The sequence below is a fragment of the Eubalaena glacialis genome, chromosome 7 (assembly GCF_028564815.1).
Source record: "Eubalaena glacialis isolate mEubGla1 chromosome 7, mEubGla1.1.hap2.+ XY, whole genome shotgun sequence".
Lineage (NCBI taxonomy): Eukaryota > Metazoa > Chordata > Mammalia > Artiodactyla > Balaenidae > Eubalaena > Eubalaena glacialis.
This window is the reverse complement of record NC_083722.1, coordinates 80740141-80761643: the sequence shown is the minus strand read 5'-3', so window position 1 is coordinate 80761643 and position 21503 is coordinate 80740141. Positions and strand designations below refer to the sequence as shown.

The window sequence follows — 21503 nt, the reverse complement described above, 5'->3', positions numbered from 1 at the left end:
GGCGCGGGGTTGGGTCGGCCGCCCCGGGTCTTCCGCCCGCCCCCGCCCTGGGCCTCTGGGCAGTCTGGGCGGCGCCAAGGCCGGCTCCGGAAGGATGCGGGCCAGCGCCCCAGGCAGAGTTTGGGGGATCAGATGAATCTGGGAACTCCTGGCTGAGTCTTGGCTTCCCCATCTGTGAAGTGGAGATGATGACAACTACTCGGTTCGAGCCAAGACTGCCCGGGGCCGAACTGACATCGGCGGGGCTCTCAGGAGGGTATCAGTTCTCCCCGTACTGCTCTCCCCAAAGCCCAGGGAAACTTGCATGCTCAGCCTGATGGGAGATGGGGTGGAGGACACACTTTACCTTTAATGTCTTGATTAGTGCATAACACGTGTACATCGCAATACCAAAAATAAATTAGAATTTTGGCCCACGGCTTCTAACCACCGTTCATTAAAATTGTTTTTAGTTCTTCTCAGCTGAAAATGATTCAGGATACAAAATGTTTCCATGATCACTTTATCTTTTCTTATGTTTCAGGGGATAATTTGACTCCTAACAAAATCCAATCCTCCTGTTAAGGATTTTTTTCTTATCTGCTTAGGTTCTAGGTAAACTGGGGAAATATACTTGCATTTCATCAACGGCTTAAGGTGATTTAATCTGTTTAATCCCCAGCTTCATTCCAACCAGGGATGGAGGCAGCAACAGTTTCTTGCCCACTGATGTGTGTCAGGCAGAGTGCAGGGTACTGGTGGCAGAGAGGTGAACGAGATAGGGATGATGAGGGGTGGCTTAAATTGTGACTGGGCCACAGACAGCCCTAGCTGTGGTGGGTGAGACTAAGTGTTGTATTTGGGGAGGGCTTCATCCTCTGGGCACCTACAAAGCTGGGCTCTGCTGTGGCCTAGAGGAAGGATAGACCATGGAGGCCTTGTGGGAGCCTGGCCTCCTCATTTTATCTCAGTTTCTAGTACAGAGGTTCACTTCCTGCAGCCTCACAAATATTCTGAAGGGTCACAATAAAAAGAGGGGATGAGAGGAAAAGAATTAATGAAGAAGACCAGAATGGGGAGGATGTTGCCAAATGCCAATTTATTGCCTCTATTTCCTGACCAAATTTTTCCCTTTGATGTATGTGGTTCTCCCACCCCAACCCCCCCCCCCCACACACACACCCGCCCGCCACATGCATGCTTGTGGCCTCCCTAGAAGGCAAACAGAAGGGCCTCTCAGTCCTTGGTCTTGAGGGATGTCATTCTAACCATGTTTTAGAGTAGGCATTTAGACATTTTCTTTCTTGTGTCCTCTGTACTCCTTTAGAAAAGTTGGAGCGCTCTCTAAATTCTGTAGCATGTTTTCAGAGGCTGTCAATTGCTGGACTGGGCAGCGAGCTGTGGGCAGGCGGGAGCTCAAAAGTCGGTGGGTGTGGAGACTGGAAAGGATGTAGGAGCCTTTGCTCTGCCTTCCCCAGTCACTCAATCATATGGTGATTGAGTGAAACTCAAGAAGAAACGCTCTCCTCTCCCCAGTACCCTCCTTAAGGCTCTCCCTCTATCATAAGCTCTAAATACTGATCCTTTTCTGGGGTCCAACTCCAGAAGAGAGGAAGAAATGCACATGGCCTCTAAATACCTGAGAGCATGGTCCACCTCATTAGCAACCAGAGAAGCCCATTAAGACTGCAATGAGATGTTGAGCAATTTGGCAATTTTAAATTGCGTAATCCTGCAGTTTAAGTGCATAATCCTGCAGTTCTGATTCTAGGAATGTATCTTAAGAAACCAGCTGAATAAGTGTATCAAGATAAATGTGTGAGGATATTTTTGAATCCCTGATTATAATAGAAGTCCCTCAGCAGGGGATTGGTTAATAAATTATGGCACATGTCTAGGCTGGAATGTCATAGAGATTAAAGAGCCTAAGGAGCAGGTAGTCTCCTGGTTTCCCGGGTTCTTCACCAACACCCATGTGGTCCTGGCCTCATTTCAGCCCCTGGCACTCCTGACATTCGTGGCCAAACCCCTGACATCCCCAGCTCCCGGCTGTGGGGGTTGGGAATGACCCAGAGGGGAGTCAGGGACGATGGGCAGAGGTCTGGAAGGAAGCAGAGCATCGAGTCTACAGCTTCCCCACAGGAGCAATGTACCGCGTGAGGTCTATTCAGAGAAGGTTACCCCGGAGGCAGCCTTCTGTGGATCCTGGTTCTTCTGGATGACCAAAGCAGTGATGCTGGGTTTGGCTGAATTCCTGAATATCCTGGTGATGAGATGAAAAATAAAACATTTCCTGTCCAGTGGTACACATGAACAGGAAATCTCAGCACCTGGGTCTTCTGGTGGATTAAAAAAAAAAATCTATTTATTTATGTATTTATTTATTATTTTGGCTGCGCCGGGTCTTAGTTGTGGCGCGTGGGATCTTTGTTGCGGCGTGCGGGATCTTTTAGTCACGGCATGTGGGCTCTTAGTTGCGGCATGCAGGCGGGATCTAGTTCCCAGACCAGGGATCGAACCCTGGGCCCCCTGCATTGGGAGTGCGGAGTCTTACCCACTGGACCACCAGTTGTTGTTTGGGGAACCCGTCCTCCCTTTCTCTGGCAGCAAGAAAGGGAGGACGGGTTTGGGCAACCACTGTCTCCCACTTCCAGCTTCTGTAGTTCAAGGGAAGCTGGCTCTGCTCCCTGGTTGTGAAGCCAATCACCAGGACTTCTGCTAGCATTACTGTCTCCACAAGGGTAGCTTGCTAAGCTTGGGCCACTTCTGCCTCTGCAAAGAGTTTAAGTACAAGGTATGGGTAGGGTGTGTGGAGCCACAATGGAAAATACAGGAACTCAGTGTTAGTAGCAGCTGAGCTGTCTATCACCTCATGTAGGCCAGGCAGACAGGAGAGGGAGGGGAATTCTAGGCCCTGGAAGGAGAGAGTCATGTAGAGGAGGCTGCCTTGTTGGACTGGCAAAGGTGAGAGTCTTCAAGGTTGACTGAGACAAGAAAACCAAGTTGAGGTTGAGCACGGAGATCAGTGTAGCTGGAGCCAAGTAGTGAAGGCAGAGTAGGAAGAGATAACATGGGAGAGGAGGAGGTCAGTGCAGATTTTATTCTAAAGGCCATTGAATAAAAGCCACTGCAGAAGATTTTTAATCAGGAGAAGGCAGTGCTCTGACACCTTTTTGGAGACCACTCTGGATCCAAGCTGGAGAAATGCATTGTATTTGGGACAAAAGTGCAAGCAAGAAAAGGCCTTTGGAAGCTGTTGTGGAGGAGGAGGTGGTGGCATAGATGAGGCATAAGACAATGGAGAAAGGTGAAGAGGTGGGATTCAAGAGCACAGAGACAAGTCAAAGGGGGAAGGGGCTTGTGGCGAAGTTGGATGATCTTGACTACTTCACTTCTCCCAGCCTCAGCTTCCTTTTCCAAACAGAGGTACTACCCACTTCACAAGAGTAAGTTTGACAAGTGTAGTGGTTAGGAGTATTGTTTTTGCCAATCTGGATTTGAATCTCAGATCTGGCAGGTACCAGCTCTGTGACTTATGCAAGTCAGTTAACAGTAGATTGTAGCACTTGTTGAATGCTTGTTATGTGTTAACCAATAGAATCCTCCCCAGACTAAGACACTTACTTACTCTGTTATTCCAGTTTACAGGGGGAGGGAACAATAATGGGGAGAGAGCTAGTCATTTGTCCGAGGTCCCAGCCAGGATTTCTCTAACCACCACATTACCCTAGCTTTTCTGCGCTGAAAACTGGGATAACAATACTACTGACACTTTCAGGTGTGTTTGAGAGGATTCAAGAAGAGGACTGGCAAATAGGCGCTTGTAAATTATTATTTTAACTATTATTATCATTTTTTTTGGTTTGTTTTCCCGAGTTTTGCAGGGAGCAGGCATTACGTGGAAAAATCCCTGGATTAAAAAAAAAAAAAGACCTCTCAGGTGAGGGGAAAAAACTGCAGCTGCAGGCTTCTCAAAGTCACTCGGAGATGGGCTGTGGGGGCGTGGCTTAGAGGTCGGGGCGGGGCCAGGAGGAAGGGCCAGACTTGGGGGCGGGGCCCAAACCTGAGCGTCGAGGCTAGGGGCGGGCCCCGGAGAGAAGGGGCGGGGCAAGGGCCCGCAGCGCATGCTCGGTGGTGCCGCCAGCTCTGCCGCGGCCGCCAGCGCCACCGCCCACTCAGGGCTGGCCAGCGGCAGGCGGCCGGGCAGCAGAGTAGGGCCGGGCTGGGTGAGCGCACGGCCATGGCCCCGTGGCTGCAGCTCTGCTCTGTCTTCTTCACAGTCAACGCCTGCCTCAACGGCTCCCAGCTGGCAGTGGCCGCAGGCGGCTCCAGCAGAACGCGGGGCGCCGACACCTGTGGCTGGAGGGTAAGGAGAGGACAGCGAGTTTCTCGCTGTCCCCTAAAGCGCGGGGGCACAGGTGCTCGCGGGCAGTGGCGCCCGCGTCGACTTGCCTGCTCTCCGCAGAGTGCGCGGTGGGGCTGGGATCCCGCTGCTCCCGCCCTCCTGCCTCCCTCCCGGGGCGCTCGTCTGCCTCGGCTGGGTTGAAAGAGGCCGCCCGACCCCGGCTTTGTGTTGCTAATGAGGCGCGGCCACCGGCCGGGGTCCGGCTCCAGGAGGGCGGGCGAGAGGGGCGCCCGGCGTGGGGCCGGAGGGGGGCGCCCCACCCTTTGTTCCAGCCCCGGGACCTCCTCCCCCTCAGGGCACAGGGCCCCGGGCTGGGATCCTCCGAGCTGTTCGCGTGGGGGGCGCTTTGGAACGGGAGTGGGGGTCTTCTTCCGGACCTCCGGTCCACAGCTCTGCAAAAGCCCGGGATTGCCAGGCAGGGGACCCTGAGTGCTGGGGAGGGGTGCGCCCCCCCGCCTTTCGGGGCCGCTTTGTTCCTTCTGGGCCGGGCCGTCTTACCCTACTTTCAACCCCACCTCAGACTCCTGACTTGCTGGTCGATTTTGCTCCCGCATCCAGCCCTTCGAACGGTCTCACGGATAACCGCCCCCACCTCCACCGCCATCCAGCTTGAGTTGAGGATATTTTTCGTGGCCAAAGGGAGGAATGAGCTTGTCCCCTCGGGCAGGTGCCCGAGACGAGACTGGAGGGGTGCACCGACTTTGTCCTGTGCTTGGAGCCCTCTGCCCCTAACCCAGCGCTTCTTCGATGCCATCTGGGCGGTGGGACATGGGGAGGGGGGTGTGCGCGGGGACGCTGCCATCCCGAGTTTCTATCAGGGCTCCTGGGCTTGGGCGGCCGGAGGACCTGGAGACTGCGTCCATCTGCCCAGCACCCCTCCCACCCAAGCCAGGGCCAGCCTGGTGTCAGGGCACTCACGGCCTTCAGCCTTGTGGAGGGGACACCGGCTTTGCACTCAGGCAGCCGTGGAACATGACCTTGGCTCTTCTCCTGGGCAGCCATGAGCCTCAATTTCTTCACCTGGAAAACAGGAGTAAATGGGATTTCCTAGTTTCCCTGGCACTACTGCTCTGAGGGATGGGTATGGGGTAGTTCTCTTCGAACAACATCCACCCACCTCTTGTGGGGTGCTCTGAACGACCTCAAGCAGTCGAGGCCTAGAACCTGACACCCCTTTAGGGGCACAGGCTGGTGCCTCCAGCTCACTTGCGCCGCATTCAGAGAAACACAGTGCAGAAAATGAGGTATGAACCAAGTAGCTGAAATGTCTTCAAACCCAATAGCTGTGCTATAGACAGCTATAACCCACCCTCTCACCAACCCCATAGTGAACGTAACCTTCCGATTTGAGTAAAACATCACATTTTCTTACTCTGTCCCATTTTAGTAAAAATACCACTACTCTTGTTGTTGTTGTTTTTTTTTCAATAGATACCAAGTTTTCCTCAGTTTTTAGATCAGAAAGTTTTCCTTAAGCCTTTCCCATGTTGACTTACCAATCGTAAATTTTCTGGATCTAAACTGCTGTGTTGGCTTTTGAATAACAGCATCACAGATATTTTATTCTGAACTTTCCTAAGACGGCCTAGGTGGATCAGCCCAATTTGCTGTTTTTCTGCAATTGCCCAGGTGGCTTCACGTGTCAGTGCACAGACCTTGTGAAGTTTTAATGCTGTGGGTATAGCCGGGCCCCAGAGGAGCCAAGCTGGCGGTTTTGTGCTCTCTGTGGGAATGTGTTCGCCCCTAAACCTGCACACCCACAGGATTAGTGGTGGCCCTCATCCCAGTGGCTTCACATTCATGCTGGGGGTGACCTTCTCAACAGCTCCTACCTTGGCCTCACAGTCCTTTCCTTGGGGTCATCTTCACCTACTTTTTGAATGAGCATGGAAGCCTCAGGGCCATCTCCTGCATTCTAGGCTCTTCCCAACCTGATACGTGGCTCCTTCCCTCCTGGACTGGCCTTTTGATGCATCTGATGGAGCCACCAGCTTTCCCTGACCCAGCTTCTCCACCTGCCTTACACTCACCTTTCCAACTTCAGCCCCTGGCCCTCCCACCCTGCTCCCTAACTCCTGTGCCCCTCATGCTGCCGAGGCATGCTTTTTCCCTGCTCCTGGGATAGCTTTTCCTCCCCTGAGGACCCCCTGCTTGGCCTAAGACTCAGCTCAGGTGATGCCTCCTCAAGGAAGCCCTCTGAATGCCATTCCCCTTGCTTCGCCTTCTCCTGCAGGTCCTTGCCTTTGGTTCTCACCAGACTACATCGTCAGTATTTGTTCACATCTGTGTCTTCAGACTAGTTTCTTTAGCCAGACGCTTAACCTCATGTTGGTGAGCTCAGAGCCTGGAGCCCTGTAAATCTTGGCTGAACCCAATTAGACCCTGCAGCCTTCCTGCTAAATCCTGTATGAAGTGATAGATTTTAAGCAGGGGGGTGGGGGAAGGGTCACGATCAGAGCAGTGAGCTCTAGTGTCTTCTCCGCAGTGGGCTTTTGTACATGCTGCTCCCGCCTGTGTTCCTTCTCTTTACCTCTCCGCCTCCCCTCTCAGCTCCAGCATCACTTCCTGCAGGAAGCCTCCTCTGCCCCTACCTCCCTAGGTAAGTTTTTACAGAAGTTGCTCTGTCAGAGGGCTGCCCAGTAAGTACTGGTGTACAGTTACTTGGGTATTTGATTCATGTCCGAGTCCCCTACCAGTTAGTGGGTGTTCAGCCCATAGTACTTAGTCTCAGTTCTGAGGTTGCTTACAGTCTAGTTGGGGCTATGTTAACATATAAGAATAAGGGTCGGTGATGTGTGATGCAAGCAAGAGAGGGCTTCCTGTGGGTCTACATCACACGGAACCTGAGAAGGTGGAGGCACAGCAGGGTAGAGAAGTGAGCCCTCAGGAGGGGCAGGATCTGGGTGCTGGAGAGGAGCTGAGCGATTGACCCCCTGGCTCTCCAGGGAGAGGTTGTTCCAGGAACTCTTGCCCCTGCAGGAATGTGTAATTTCCCAGGACTTGCAAGGTGACTGGAGCCAGCTAACCCTCAGCAGCTGTAACCCTCCCTTCGGGGCTGCTCTCAGTGGAGCCAGCCTGGTCTAAGTGGTCAGATTTCACAACCTCCCCATTATTAGCGGGGCAATTAAGGGGCCGATACCATCTTGAACACAGCGCAGTGTTTTAGAAATGAATTGTGGGCTCACTTCCTCGACTAGTTTTTTTTTTAAAAAAAAAAGTCTCTTAGGGCTCTTGCCAGGTAAAGTTGCTCTTTGAGTAATAAATACAGTTTTCACAAAGAAGTAACAAGTTGTAAAACTTCCAGAGGGGCCAGCATCCTCATTTACACTGAGTCTTAACTGCTTGCTTCTTGGAAGTGGAATGGTTTTGTTTGTGATGGGTAACTTTATGTTGGTCACTTGCACTGAGGTTTTTTCCCCTCCTCTTGCCTTGCTGGTTGTTTGAGAAGCCTATTTATGGAACAAGAAATTAGGAATCTATTCCCACAGGTTTTTATTTAGTGACTTTTCCTGCAGTGGAGAAGGAGGGAACATTTCTTGCCTTCTTACCTAGATGAGGTACACCTTCCCTGGTCTATTATCCCTGAAACACAATTTCCACTCTCCCCCCCTTCCCCCACCAAAGTCTGTTCCTTCAGGAATTCAGGAAGCCAGAATGCTGGTATCGTCTTTACAATGAAGTGCAAGTTTCCCATTTAAGGCAAATACTTCATCTCTAAAGGTAGGAAGGAATAGGGTGGTACTTGGAAAAGAAGAAGTTCCAGCTGATTAAAATTTAGGTTCCTGATAAAAGTCCAATCCAAGAACTCTCCTTGGCTGCGGGCCCAGCCATGTTTATTTAATTCTGAATTGGATGTGTTTTCATTCACTTGCAGCTCGTGGCTCTCAAGCCTGCATCTGGTCTGCCTGTCCTGTGGCCGTGTTGTCCATGTTACACATGCTCTTGTGTCTTTTACAGAATTCTTGGTTAAAAATGAGTCAGCCCTGGTTGACACATTTTCAGAGAAACATTTTTATAAGAAGTGTGATGCTTTCTTCCAGCCTGTTTTGCTATGTTAATTTGGGAATCCTTTGGCCGGGGTCCATCTTTCTTGAGCAGCCCTCCCTTCTCTCCCCTCCCCCATCCATCCAATGGACCCGGAGCCCCTGCAGTGCCTGGGGCATTGTGCTAGTTATTAACTCGGGGATACAGCTGGGTGAATGAGACCAGCAACTAAGTTCCGACTGAGGCACCATTTCCTTCCAAACATGATTTCTCATAGTGAAGTCCAGGGGCTTCCAGTATTGGGATTGCCTCGGGAGCTCGTTAAAATGCAGATTCAAGGCCAATGGGACCAGAATGGGAGTGAGATGGGGCCCAGGAACTGACATTTTAACAAGCTCCTGTGATGCTCTCAACGGTGAGAATCATTGCTTTAGGAGACAGGGCTTCTGTGATCACAAGAAGGAGGCGAGAAGCCACATTCTAAACATTTAAAATCAGAGCTTGACTTGAAATTACTTCACTGGACTTTGAGAATGTAAAGTGGAGACTTTGTCTGAGCTCTGGAAAATGGCAGGGGTGAGGCTGGCTGAAGGCGGACCTGGGGAGCCAGTCGTTTTGGGTGGGTGTCTCTGGCTTGGGGTTAAAGAGGAGGCTGGGGGTGAAGCGGACCCGACGCTTCCACTGGGTTCCTCCCCAGAACAGCTGGGCCTGTCTGGAAAACAGTCTCAGGAAAGAGTAGGGTAGGATCCAAATCATATCCTCAGCCATTCAAACTTTACAGATGGCTTCCTTACAAAGGCAAGAACAGCTAATGCTTTTTTAAGTCTTTATTTTAATTTGAGTATTTTTCATGCTTCATTTGGCCTAAAATGTGTGTGTGTGTTTTTTTTTTTTTCCTTTTAAAAAAGTTTTCAAACTGTCTTTCCCTCATCAGTCCCTGAACTTTTCACATACCGTGCCCCGGCAGATGTCTGCTGCTGCTGGGGCCACCCAGTCAACAATTAATTGTTCCTTTCATTCCTTGCTGCCTCTTGTGTCTGCCCCGATGGATGGGTTTTTAGGCTTCTGGAAGCTTGGGTCCCCCACCCTCAATTTGTAAGAGAATGGGCTGAGGCAGGGGCTCAGGTATCCCCAGAACTTGACAGGCTAGAGGGGGGGACAGCGCCTCTGGAGCAGACCTCTCTCCTGCCACCCTACTCCGGCAGCCAAGACCATTTACGTTTCACATCTCCCCCAAATTTGAGGTCCTTCTGCCCTCAGCAAGCCCAAGGGACCTGTCTGTTTTGGTGCCACAGGCCCCATCTCCAGGCAGCCCAACTTGCCTGGCTGGTGGGAGGCAATGTCCTCCTGGGCAGTGTTTGTCTTGGCCGCCAGGATATTCTGAATGGGCCTGACACACGATTAGGTGACTGATGGCCCCGTGACACATTGTCTCCTCCAGGGCCTGGGGCCTTTGAAGCTCTTCCCTGTGGGAAGTAGACTATTTGCTCTATTAAAATGCCTTGGTATTTCCTCTGTTTAACCACAGGCCACTTCCTCTCTGCCACTCTAAACCCGGCAGGGCCACCGGCTGATTGAAAAGACACAAGCCCAGGAGTGATCACATCCTATTGAAACAGATAGTCTTACTGCAGATTAAAGCTGGAGCAGGTCTCTAAGAAGAAACCCAATCTAAGCGGGATTCATTGACATGGCTCCTTATCTTGCTCAGAATTTAGCCTGTTGATGTCATTCACACTTAAAGCCCTGAATGCATTTTGTTTTTTTTAAGAAGGGAAGCCTAAATTGTAACCAAATTAGTGTGCGTTTCATCTACATACGGCAGGTTAAAGCAATTTGATCAACTGAATTTCTCATTGTGTGAGTTGGGAACTCTTCAGTGTCTGGGAAGAGCATGATGTCTATTCATAGAAAACCATACTTGGCTTATTCTCTGCTTGCAGATTCTGTCTGCTTGTTCTCACGTGTTCAGAAGCCCAAGTAAAACGTTTATAGCTTAAAGAATACCAAGAATATATCTGGGAAGACTGTCCCTCATGCTTTCCCGAGCAGTATCTGGGAATGGTTTAATTATTAACATGAGGCATGAAACTAAAAATTGAACAATTGAAAAATTACCTGAGTAACAAAGACTGACATTTAAACTCCATCTGTACCCTGTTTCTTCTGAAGGGACTTAAAAATGGAATAACTAGTTAGTCTCTAATGAAGACTATTATTTTTTTTTAATTTATTTATTATATATATATATTTTTTGGCTGCGTTGGGTCTTTGTTGCTGCACGCGGGCTTTCTCTAGTTGCGGCGAGCGGGGGCTACTCTTCGTTGGGGTGTGCGGGCTTCTCATTGCAGTGGCTTCTCTTGTTGAGGAGCACGGGCTCTAAGCACGCAGGCTTCAGTAGTTGTGGCTCGCGGGCTCTAGAGTGCAGGCTCAGTAGTTGTGGCGCAGGGGCTTAGTTGCTCCACGGCATGTGGGATCTTCCCTGACCAGGGCTCGAACCCGTGTCCCCTGCGCTGGAAGGTGGATTCTAAACCACGGCACCACCAGGGAAGCCCAAGACTATTATTTTAACATTTGCAACTCCATTGTTCAAACCATCCATGATAAAAACAGCTTTCCTTTTCTTTGGTTCCTTGTTTGGAAATGTTGGGGGAAGGTGGATGTAGCTAATTAAGGCTACAACATTTAAAGGGGGGACTTAATAGGTACCAGCTGTCCTCAACAAATCACTGGATGGATGACAAAATAAAGATGTGATGTGAACACACATGTAATTCTCTTCTAAAACGGAAGTTGGCCTGTAAATTGTGGGATTTAATAGGGTAAATGCAAACTACCTTTACTACGCACTTTTAAGAAGAATTTGTTTTATAGTAAACCTAATGTCTTATTTGCATAAGTCTGGTACATTAAAAGTTGAAACGGCAGGACAGATGGCAGGTATTGTGGGAAGTTTAATAAATTATAATTTTATTGTATCTTCATTCCAAACCTGATCTAATAGACATTAACCATGAGGCTTTTCATTAAAATTACTACATTGTAGGGGAGCTTGCTTGAACTTATCAGAAATGCCTATAAAATTGAAGCAGTGACTTTGAAAAGAGAATGGAAATTGATAACTAATTAAAATGTTCAGATGGATATTTACCTTTCACACATTGAATGAATACTTCAAATGAATCCTTTTGAAATCATAAGGGATTAGGCTTTAACTATAACTTTTTTAGATTTTGAAAGTCCTTTATTCCCTTAAAAACTAGGAGTTTTTCCAAGTGTTCTGTTTTGTCAGTTTTGTAGATTTTCCCCCCAATGAATGGTAACCCTTTAAAAAATGCTGGCTGTGGCCCCAGACTTCTGTTCTGAGCTGGACTGTTTTACTTGCCAGTGGGAGGGCTGATGGGGATAGAGGGAGGGTTTCCTTGTAAAGAAGAGGTACATTTTCCTGAGATGCGCCATATGGTTCTCTGTGATTTTATTCTGTCCAGGTGATTTCTGGTTTCTCTTCTCCTGAAAAGGGTTTCTTCCCCTTTTATCTGAGGAAAATGCAATGCAGTCCGGACCAAATGCAGGAGCAGTCAGCCTGAGCATGGTCCCTGTTGAGTGACAGCTTATCGCCTCCATCCTCTGGATGGGGCACATTTGCTCTGGGTGGGGCCCAGGCCCTCGCATGGTTACAATTTGTTGTAACTGCTCCATATCTGAAGTTCACAAAGACTTATTTGGTGTGAGGAGGCAAGAGCAGCTACTGTGTCAGGCCGTGGTTAAACTGTAGTTACGTTTTCTGGGAAAACACAAAGCGGAGTAGGAGCAGGCCCCTGTCTGCAGTGGCTTCCTATCCAGGCGGGGCTGCGAGACAGAGGCATGGGGGCTCAGAGACAGCGAGATGCAGGAAGGACTCCATGGTACAGGGAACTCGCCGTCCTCGCTCTGCTTTGTCCACTCCTCCCAGAGTAGCATGAACCACGGTTCCTGCCGCTCCTCGTCCCAGAACATTGCATCTTCTGCACTTGCCAGTGTGAGAAGCAGGGTAATGAGGAGCAAATGTCTGAGGTGCTGCTGGGCGCCCAGCTTTGGAACTCTGGCTTTTTAGCCCACGTCTCAGTTGGTTCCCAGTAACTCTGGCTACTTGCTCTGCCTCAGTTTCCCCTGCTTTGGAGGAGGCCCACCTTTCCCCGGGAGGCTTCTCCACAAAGCCTCCTAGGCTCCCTGTGTGAATTTCACCTTTGCCAGGAAGCCTACATTTAGTAAAGTCAGACTCGTCCCATCATGCCTCCAGATTTAGTGGGATGCATTCAGTCTTTTGCAGTGATGCAGTGAAGAAGGGGAATCTTGATTTGCTTGTGAAGAAGACACTTAATTTGGACGGTTCAGAGGAGGCTTAGAGGGAGGGATTAGATGGCTGAAGAAGACTGGCCTCACCGGGGGGACTTTGAGTGGGGCCTCTGGCGAGTGAAGCCAGGAGGTGGGGACAGTTTGGGCAGAAAGAAAGATGTGGGTGGGAATTCCCTGGCGGTCCAGTGGTTAGGACTCGGCACTTCCACTGTGGGGCCCGGTTTCCATCCCTGGCTGGGGAACTGAGATCCTGCAAGCTGCAAGGCGCGGCCAAAAAAAAAAGGAAAGGAAAAAAACAAAAAGAAAGATATGGATAAAGCTGGAGGAGGGTGGCTCATTGGAGGCAGTGGAAACAAGAAGGCTGAAGATGGAGGCTGGGACTAGATAAAGGGGTGCCTTGAATTTTGCCTGCATGTACTTGTCACGGATGGTGAGGCTTGGAAGGTTTCTCCAGCAGATGAATGGCTTGATAGGAGTGACCCTCAGCAGCCATTCCTTCATTCAGTGAGTATTTGGCATTTTCTATGTGTGTGGCCTGGTTTCTGGAGCTTAGATTGTAGTAAGGGAGACAAATAGGATAACAAACTACCAGACCTGCTCTATTTAAAATAGCAACCGCTGCTGTCTCGCTCACCTCTTTTCTTCACTTGAGTTTTCTCCACAAAATTTTTTACCATGAAACACACAAGAGTGTTTTCTTGTCTGTCTGTCCATCTCCTTCACTGCACTATCAGCTCCCTGAGGGCAGGTCCTTGATCTGCTTCGTTCCCTGCTGCACCAGGAGATTAGTGGCTGCACATAGTAGGTTCTCCCTATGTGTGACTAAGTGCTCTGAAGGAAATTAAAATGGGGTGATGAGAGCGGGCGAGCTCGGTGGCCTCTCTGAGGAGGTGACATGTAAGGCGAGCAATTGTAATGACAGTTTTCTCTGAAGTTCTATAGTTACGTATGTTCTATTTTTAAAAAAATTTTATTTTTATTGAAGTATAGTTGGTTTTACTTATGTTTTCTTAACATTGGTGCATCATGTGGCATTAGGTGCTGAGAGTAGCATGAAAATATGCTCGCCTTCATTCACACCACAGTTTATTGGCACTGTGTCCTCATACTGGCCAACTGCTAGGCTGCAGGACAGATTCCCAGGGAATGAGAGAGGCAGTGGTTAGGGCTGGTACTGGATGGGAATCACAGTTTGCAAAGTGTTGGTTGCTTGAAGAGGGGATGTTTGGACTGTCCAGGTTGCGCTGCACTGTGGATGAAAAAAATGTAAAAAATGACTGCTAAGCGCTAACTAAGCATCTTGGTTTTGGACTTTAGGAAACAAAGTGAATGAATGACTCTCACTCCCTGGCAGCAGCCCTTAGGTGGTTTGACAGCTTGGTCTTTTTAACAGAGGTACAGGTCTCATTTTCTTTCGGTCCCCTCTGGTTGTGAATGCCTTTCATTTTCTGAAGTCACTAGAGGGTCCATCCAGAATCAAAGATGCTCTTTGCCGCCTTTCCAGGGCTGTGGGTTTGCCGGCCAGCTGTGGTAATGAGTTTTTGCCCAGCTTTGATTTTCATGCCTTGCCTCCCTGTGGGAGGAACTAGATATTTCTGATCTTACCTCTGCTCATATTCAGATCCAGCCAAGCAATCAGTGACTTCCCGGGCTTTTTTGTGGGAGACTGTGGGAAAAGTCCTGGTTGGCTGGCTATGAATTAATGAAATCCTTAGAAGGGTTCACTAAAGATAGCTCCTGTGGTTTAAAAAAATAGCATTGCCTTTTTAATTTGAGAAAGAGGTCATGGAGTTTTACCAAAATTAAGCAGAGAAAATGTAACATCTGGTTGTGCTGCCTGAAGACTGCTGCAGGGGGGGCTGGAGTGGTGGGTTCCCAGTGTCTGGCGCGCCCAAGGTGACTGCCAACCAGGTCTCTCAGGGCTGCTCTGGACACGCAGGCTGCCTCATTGTTCTCCTCCCTGGGTTTTGAAGCTTGAGACACAGAAATTCTATCCCAACATCTTTTCACTTGAGCACATTTCCCATCTACTGAGCTTTCTTCCTTTTACTTAAAGGGTCACACTTTTCTTTTTTTTCCCTTTAAGTGCACAGTTTTCAAGTTGGAGATTAGGGTAATCATTGCTTTTATCTCATTAAAAAAAGACTGGGGTAGATAATGGGGGAGAGTTTGGGTGGAAGGCAGGAGAGTTTTAAAGAGCCATTTAAAAAAGTTTTTAAATTAGTAGGAATTCTGATAAGAGGAGAAAGAGAATGATAAATTGCAGAAGAGTTTTAGGGAAAGGCATAAAGGGGTTTTAAAAGGACCTGTGCCTTGGGAGCTTCCCTGGTGGCGCAATGGTTAAGGATCTGCCTGCCAATGCAGGAGACACGGGTTCAAGCCCTGGTCTGGGAAGATCCCACATGCCGTGGAACAACTAAGCCCGTGCGCCACAACTACTGAGCCTGCACTACGGAGCCCGCGTGGCACAACTACTGAAGCCCACGTGCCTAGAGCCCGTGCTCCGCAACAAGAGAAGCCTTTGCTCACCGCAACTAGAGAAAGCCTACGCACAGCAACGAAGACCCAACGCAAACATAAATAAAGAAACTATTGCCTTTGGGGAAAAAAAAAGGACCTATGCCTTTTATAAAAGCAGAAACTTAAATGTCTTAAATGTCTGCCGTGTGTACATACCCCCTCAACCACTACCCAGTTAAGTGAATAATAAGTTACACTACTATGGGTTTTAAAAATTTATTTTAGGGACTTCCCTGGTGGCACAGTGGTTAAGAATCCGTCTGCCAATGCAGGGGACACGGGTTCGAGCCCTGGTCCGGGAAGATCCCACATGCCGCGGAGCAGCTAAGCCCGCCGTTCGCCACAACTACTGAGCCCTCGAGCCACAGCTACTGAAGCCTGCATGCCTGGAGCCTGTGCTCCACAGCAAGAGAAGCCACCGCAATGAGAAGGCCGCGCGCCGCAACGAAGAGTAGCCCCCGCTCACCGCAGCTAGAAAAAGCCCGCGCGCAGCAACAAAGACCAAATGCAGCCAAAAATAAAAAAATAAATTTTTAAAAAAAATTTATTTTAATCCTGAATCTATTCTGTATTGAGACTTTATACTTTGGGGTGTACATTTTCTGAAACAGGAAGATGAAGCTGTTGCTGCCCAGCCCCCACCCAGACCAGCAGGCAGCCAGTCAGCTGTACCTGGGGCTTCACTTTACTCTCTCGCCTATATTTTGGATTCTGAAAATTTCAAACCTATAGAAAAGTTGAAAGAACAGTGGGGTGAACACCTATTTCCCCTTAGCCTAGAGTCACCAGTGCTTTGCCCCACGTACCTCAGCTGTACTCGTAAATATCCTTCATGATTTCTTTCCGAATCACCTTCCAGGATTCAGACGAGGGCCACTCACTGCTTATAGACATCTCCTGTCTCTTTAGTCTCCTTTAATCTAAAGGAGTCCCTCCACTTCTTTTTGATCCTTTATAACATATACATCTGAAGAGTCGAGGTCACTTGTGGTATAGACAGTCACACAACTTGGATTTCTGATTGTTTCCTCATGATTAGGGTCAAGTTAAATATTTTGGCAAGATCCCTCTAAAGGTGAGAGTGTGACATTGTTGGATTTTAGATATCAATAGGTAACAAATATAGGTACAGTTTTAGCAAAGAGCAAAATATGTTTTTTCTACTTGAAATTGTACATAGAGACCTTTCTAATGATTTAACCCAGTTTGGTCTTGTGTTATTTGTCTTTTTTAAAAACGCAGTGCTTTACAGTAGGGCCTTCCTTTTACTTTACTGAGCGTCCAAAGAAACTGCAGGGTGTCATTTGTGCTGTCCTGTAATTTAACGTATTTCCTTGAAGACGATTTGAAATCAGTTGTGCTCTCAAAATTGGGAGTGCTGCAGCCCAAGAATGCTTAAGACTTTTGCTGTTCACCAGGGCTTTTTGCAAACAGTTGTAGATGTCGCCCTCAGCGACCGACCAGGAATGAGTTCCTATTATAACCTCCCCTTGGCCGGGGCAGGTTTACGGTTGAGTGCTCCCTCACACCCAGACTCAGCCACTTCTTTCCTTTGTGCTAAGAAAACAATGAACTTTATTTCCAGAAAAGGCCACTTCACTCAAAACATGTCCTCAATTTCCAGTCTTCTCCTTCTATGATTGTGTATTGCCTAAATTATTTTATTAGAGACCCTTAACAGAGTTTCATTCGTTTAACTTGAATTACTGTCTTCTACCTCATGACATGCCTTTTCTTTCTTTTATTTGTCCCTACCCCAGATTTAAAGCCCAAAGACTCAGAAAGTTAATATTGATTATTTTTCAAAGTAAGTTAAAACGTCAAAAAGTGACAAGTTGTTATTCTCCCAGGGTACCAGGGAGATGACAGAGACAAGCCCTCCATCTTTTATTCATAAGTGCAGGGAGCCGGCGAGGGCGCGGGAGGGCCTGTGCACCAGTCGTTTGTTCAGCTTTCAGGACCAGGCCTCCTCCCCTGCTGGCCGTGAAATGTCATGCCGAGATGTAATAGCGGGACATTCAGTGTCCAGAGAATGGGCTGCAGAGGTTCAACCTCGCTTTTCATTTTATTTTCTGGCACCGAATCCACGGTCGCCTCCGTGGCCTGACAGCAGAAGGCCAGAAAAGCAGCGATCGGGATGCTGGTAGTAGGGATGCTGTGCCGGGGTACACGCAGGGCACCAAGGCTGGGCCAGGGTGCGCCTCGGGAGAGGGCGGCGGGCTGCCTTTGCTTAGTCTAGTCTACCCTGCTCAAGGAGAGGGTTCTTGTTTCCATGGCTCTGCTACCATCAGTATTGGTGGGAGAGGGAGTGTAGAGTGCTTTTGAGTTCAGAACTCACTCAGGGATAAACATTTTTGTGTAGAGGGCAGTCCTGGGGCAGGGAGCTGAGTCTGTGAGACTCCCTGGGCTCTGACGTTTTCTTTAGAAAAAGAGAAATCAGGCAGCACTTGCTAAGCAGGCTTAGAATTTGATTTAGAGCAATAGTTCTCAATTGGGGGTGATTGGGGAATCTCTGGAGACACTTTTGGTTGTCACAACTGGGAGGGGGTTTGCTACTGGCATTTCCTGGGTAGGGACCAGGGATGCTGCTAAACATCCCCAAATGCACAAGTCAACCTTTCCGAATAATGGCCCAAAATGTCAGTAGTGCTGAGGTTGAGAAACCCTGATTTTGGGGTCCCATTTTAGTATTTGAATTTCTCAGCTCACTTAGCCTTATAACACTTTTCAATTTCCTTTCTGTTTAACAGAAGCTGCTGGTTCTATAAATCTGCACTCAGGATGAATTTCCATTAAACTCTCTAAGACATATGATTAAACTATGGTGATGCTCCTTGAAGATATGCCCTGAATGCAACTACTATTTAAAATGCAAAAGACAATTTTTTTGTTTTGGCCATAATTTGATCAAAGTAGCATAACCTGTGCCTCTGTTTTTGTTACTCACTGATGGTCTGTGGATAACATTACATTTTTTCAGCATGAAACCCAACACTTCAAATCCCTAAAGCAGTCTCAAATTTATGGTTAATAAAAGCATTTATTGTACTGGATGTCATCTGTTATATCACTCTGGGGCTAGAAACTGGCAAGCAGTGGACAGGAAATATTTTCATTTCAAATCGCTTCAATCTTATGGTCTAGGGGCAAAAGTGTCTGATTTCAGGAAAGCCGCGGTGAATAGCATAGTAATGAATGCATTTTTAGTTGATTAAGCAGGCATTCTCTCCCTTTCAAACAATCTTCTCTCTTTGGCTTGGTGGGGCTAAATAAACATGTGATGTTAAACGATAGCATTTCTTGGGCTGGCCATTCTTTTCCTTTGATCATCTTAAAACTTTTCAAAGTGTTTTCCAGGAATCCTCAGCAGACCAGGAAGGAACAAGTCCGGGAGAATGGCTAGACTCGAGTGTTGACCCTCCTTGTAATTATTTACTTTCTGAGCAGAGGAGGTTTTCTGAGATGATGCTGACTCTTCCGAATTCCTCTTTAAAGATGGAATTTGGTACCCTGCCCTTGGGATCACGAATTTAGGAGGAAAAAACGTGATTTTTTTTCTTTTTAAAGGCTGCAATTTTATTGTAACTTGAGTCCTGATTCCCCCACAACCATCAAGTAAACAGGGTGAGGAACGTTCCATTCAGAGGCAGCCCTGGGTGGTGGTGATATATCCGGGGCAAGGTACCTTTCATCCTGGCTGCCCAGTGCCTTTGAACGTGTTATGTAAATCATCACTTCCACCGAGCTTCGGAGGTAGACGATTATTTCTGATGTGGTTCCTTTTTTTCCAGATGAGGATTCCATGGCACAAAGAGCCAGGAAGGGATTAGGATGGGAGGCCATGTGCCTCAGAGAGGCCTCTCTCTGCCAGATACTACGAGAGCCCCAGAGTTCTTACCTTGCCTGTGCCCCCAGCAGCGAACTTGCCCTGCCTTCCCAGCACCCAGCCATGTCTGCCATGTGCAACAAAGCAACTCATGGGGGTGGGAAGAAAGCAAGACTAGATACCAGCGAGCGCTTTGCAGATAATTAAACTAGGATTCGGCATTTACCCCAGAGGTTACCAAACTTGGCTGAACTCCAGAATCACCGGAGGAACATTCTTGGGAGGGGGCGTGGAGGTGGGAGATTCCGGGATTCACCCCAGACCTGCTTAAGTGGGATTTCCAGGGGAAGGCCAGGAATCTGAGTTTTTAAAAAAGCTGCCAGATGGGTGGTTGCCAGGGTTTTGGGGGGTGGATGAAGGGTTTGGCTACAAAGGGGGCAGTACAAGGGAATTTTGGGGGGATGATGGAACTGTTCTGTGTGCTGATTGTGGTGGTAGATACAGCGATGTATACATCTACACATCTAATTATACATTTATATATGTATAAACTCGTGGAACTGTACACCAAAAAGTCCATATTTACATGTAAAAAAAAATGCTGCTTGCATGAAACTGAGCTATCACCAAGGTGTCAGGTGGGAAGAGTCGTCCAGCTGTGGGAGAATGCCACCTGGAATTGCAGAGGCAGGTAAGGAGGTCCTCCAGTAAAACTTTCTGTGACAATGGACATGTTCTTCCCTGCACTGGCCAGTTCAGTAGCTATTAACCATGGTGGATGAAATGTGGCCAGCACAATTGTGGGACTGAATTTTAAATTTACTCAAGTTAAGTTTAAATAGCTACACATGGCTAGAGGCTGCCCTGTTGGACAGTTTGCCTTAGAGGCAGGCATTGCCATACTGGGGGGGGCTTTGGTTCTGTGCCAGGTGCACACAGAGCCCATAAAGAGCCCTTTATGCTTGAGGGACCATAGTAAGTCATCCCAAGTAGAGAGCAAAATGGGCACGTGGGCCAGCAGCGTGGGTTGGTAAGGACAGAGGAAAAAGGAACCTTGGAAAGAAGAGTGATGTGAGGTGGGTCCAGGAAGAGAACAGTCTTGCCAACTGGAGGAGTCAGCTTTTCTTCCCCTAGTGCAGAAGTCAGAGGGTGCCAACTGTGGGCCACTTCCTTCCCCAACTTCCCAACCTCATTCATCTTAAAAGATGCAGTAGTTAGTATGTTCTTTAATTGTACTTCTGTTCCCCTGAGGTGACATGATATACAGGAAGCCATTGGAGGGTTCAGGGGAGCGATGTGTGGACAGGGTTGGGGGTACTTGTGGCTGGGCTGAGGGTTTGCTGGGTCCCTCTGCCAACCTGGACGGGGTGTGGTGAAGAAACTGTGTGGGCATATTCTGCTCCCCTTTGGGGAATGAGATGCTATGAAAAGGCAACTGGGCACAAACCTCCCACTTAGGCATGGAGCACACGGCCTCCATCTAGGCATATGTTCAGACACTCTTAAACCTACGTCCCCACCCCCATGGATTTATGCCATCTTAAACAGCATTACTTTTCCAAATGCATTTATAAAAGAGTGAGATTGTGAAAGTGTGGCCTTTTATTAGTGCAGACCAAATGGTGACAGAAATAATGTTCCAGTTTGTCAACATATTTGTCCTTAAATAAATTTGCTAAATGACTAACAAAAAAAAAATTCATGAGCTATGGGTTTTTATAAATTAGGAGGTTTTGTTAATATTAGAGTAGGGCTTACTTGAAAGCCTGAGGGGGGGACTTATTTTTTTTAGAGAAGGGGCTTTAAAATTAGAAGAGCTATTCTTTTATTTTTATATGAAAACTTCACATCTTTAGATCAGGAAGAGAAGGGCATTCTGAATCATAGCATCTTTAAGCAGAGTTTCCTTGTGTTGGCTTTATAAATTGGTAACTTCAGCCTAATGCAAAAAAAAAAAAAAAAAAAAAAGAGCTTAATGAGCATTAAATGCTGCTTCTTCCATTCTTGAATATAGAAACATTTTGATGTAGAGTTGTAATCACTATTTTTAATGGTTATTATTATCTTTTTTACTTACATTTGTTTTCCGAAGATATTTCCATGTTTTTACATAGTTTACAGACTTGTTGCTCTTAGTGGTCATATGATATTTTCATGTTGTGTGCCCCTGCCCCTTTTACTACCCCTCTCCCCTATAGATGAAGCACTTGGGCTATTTCCAAGTTATTGCTGTTATAAAGCTGCTATGAATATCTTCATGCAGATTGGTTTCCTGTCCCACCTTGCCATTTTGGTTTGTTTCCTTGGCATATATAGCGCTTCCCAAAGTGGAATTACTGGGGCAAAGGTTTTATAGCTCTTACAGCACGTTTACCAACCTGCCTTGTATAATGACTGAGCCAATTTACTACAAAGAATTGTGTTTTGAGAAGAGGGTAAATTTGGTCCACAAAT

The 21503-nt window shown here is 47.9% G+C and overlaps 1 protein-coding gene across 2 annotated transcripts in view; it reads left to right on the top strand.

Annotated features, from left to right (window-relative positions):
• Positions 1-4184: 4184 nt before the first annotated feature.
• IL17RD (interleukin 17 receptor D) overlaps positions 4185-21503 on the top strand; it is a 62222-nt gene continuing 44903 nt past the window's right edge. For both annotated transcript variants that reach the window (XM_061195443.1, XM_061195442.1), the window contains exon 1: positions 4185-4345. In XM_061195443.1, coding sequence (XP_061051426.1) covers positions 4220-4345 — 126 coding nt within the window. In that variant the 5' untranslated portion in view covers positions 4185-4219. The remainder of the gene's footprint in view (positions 4346-21503) is intronic.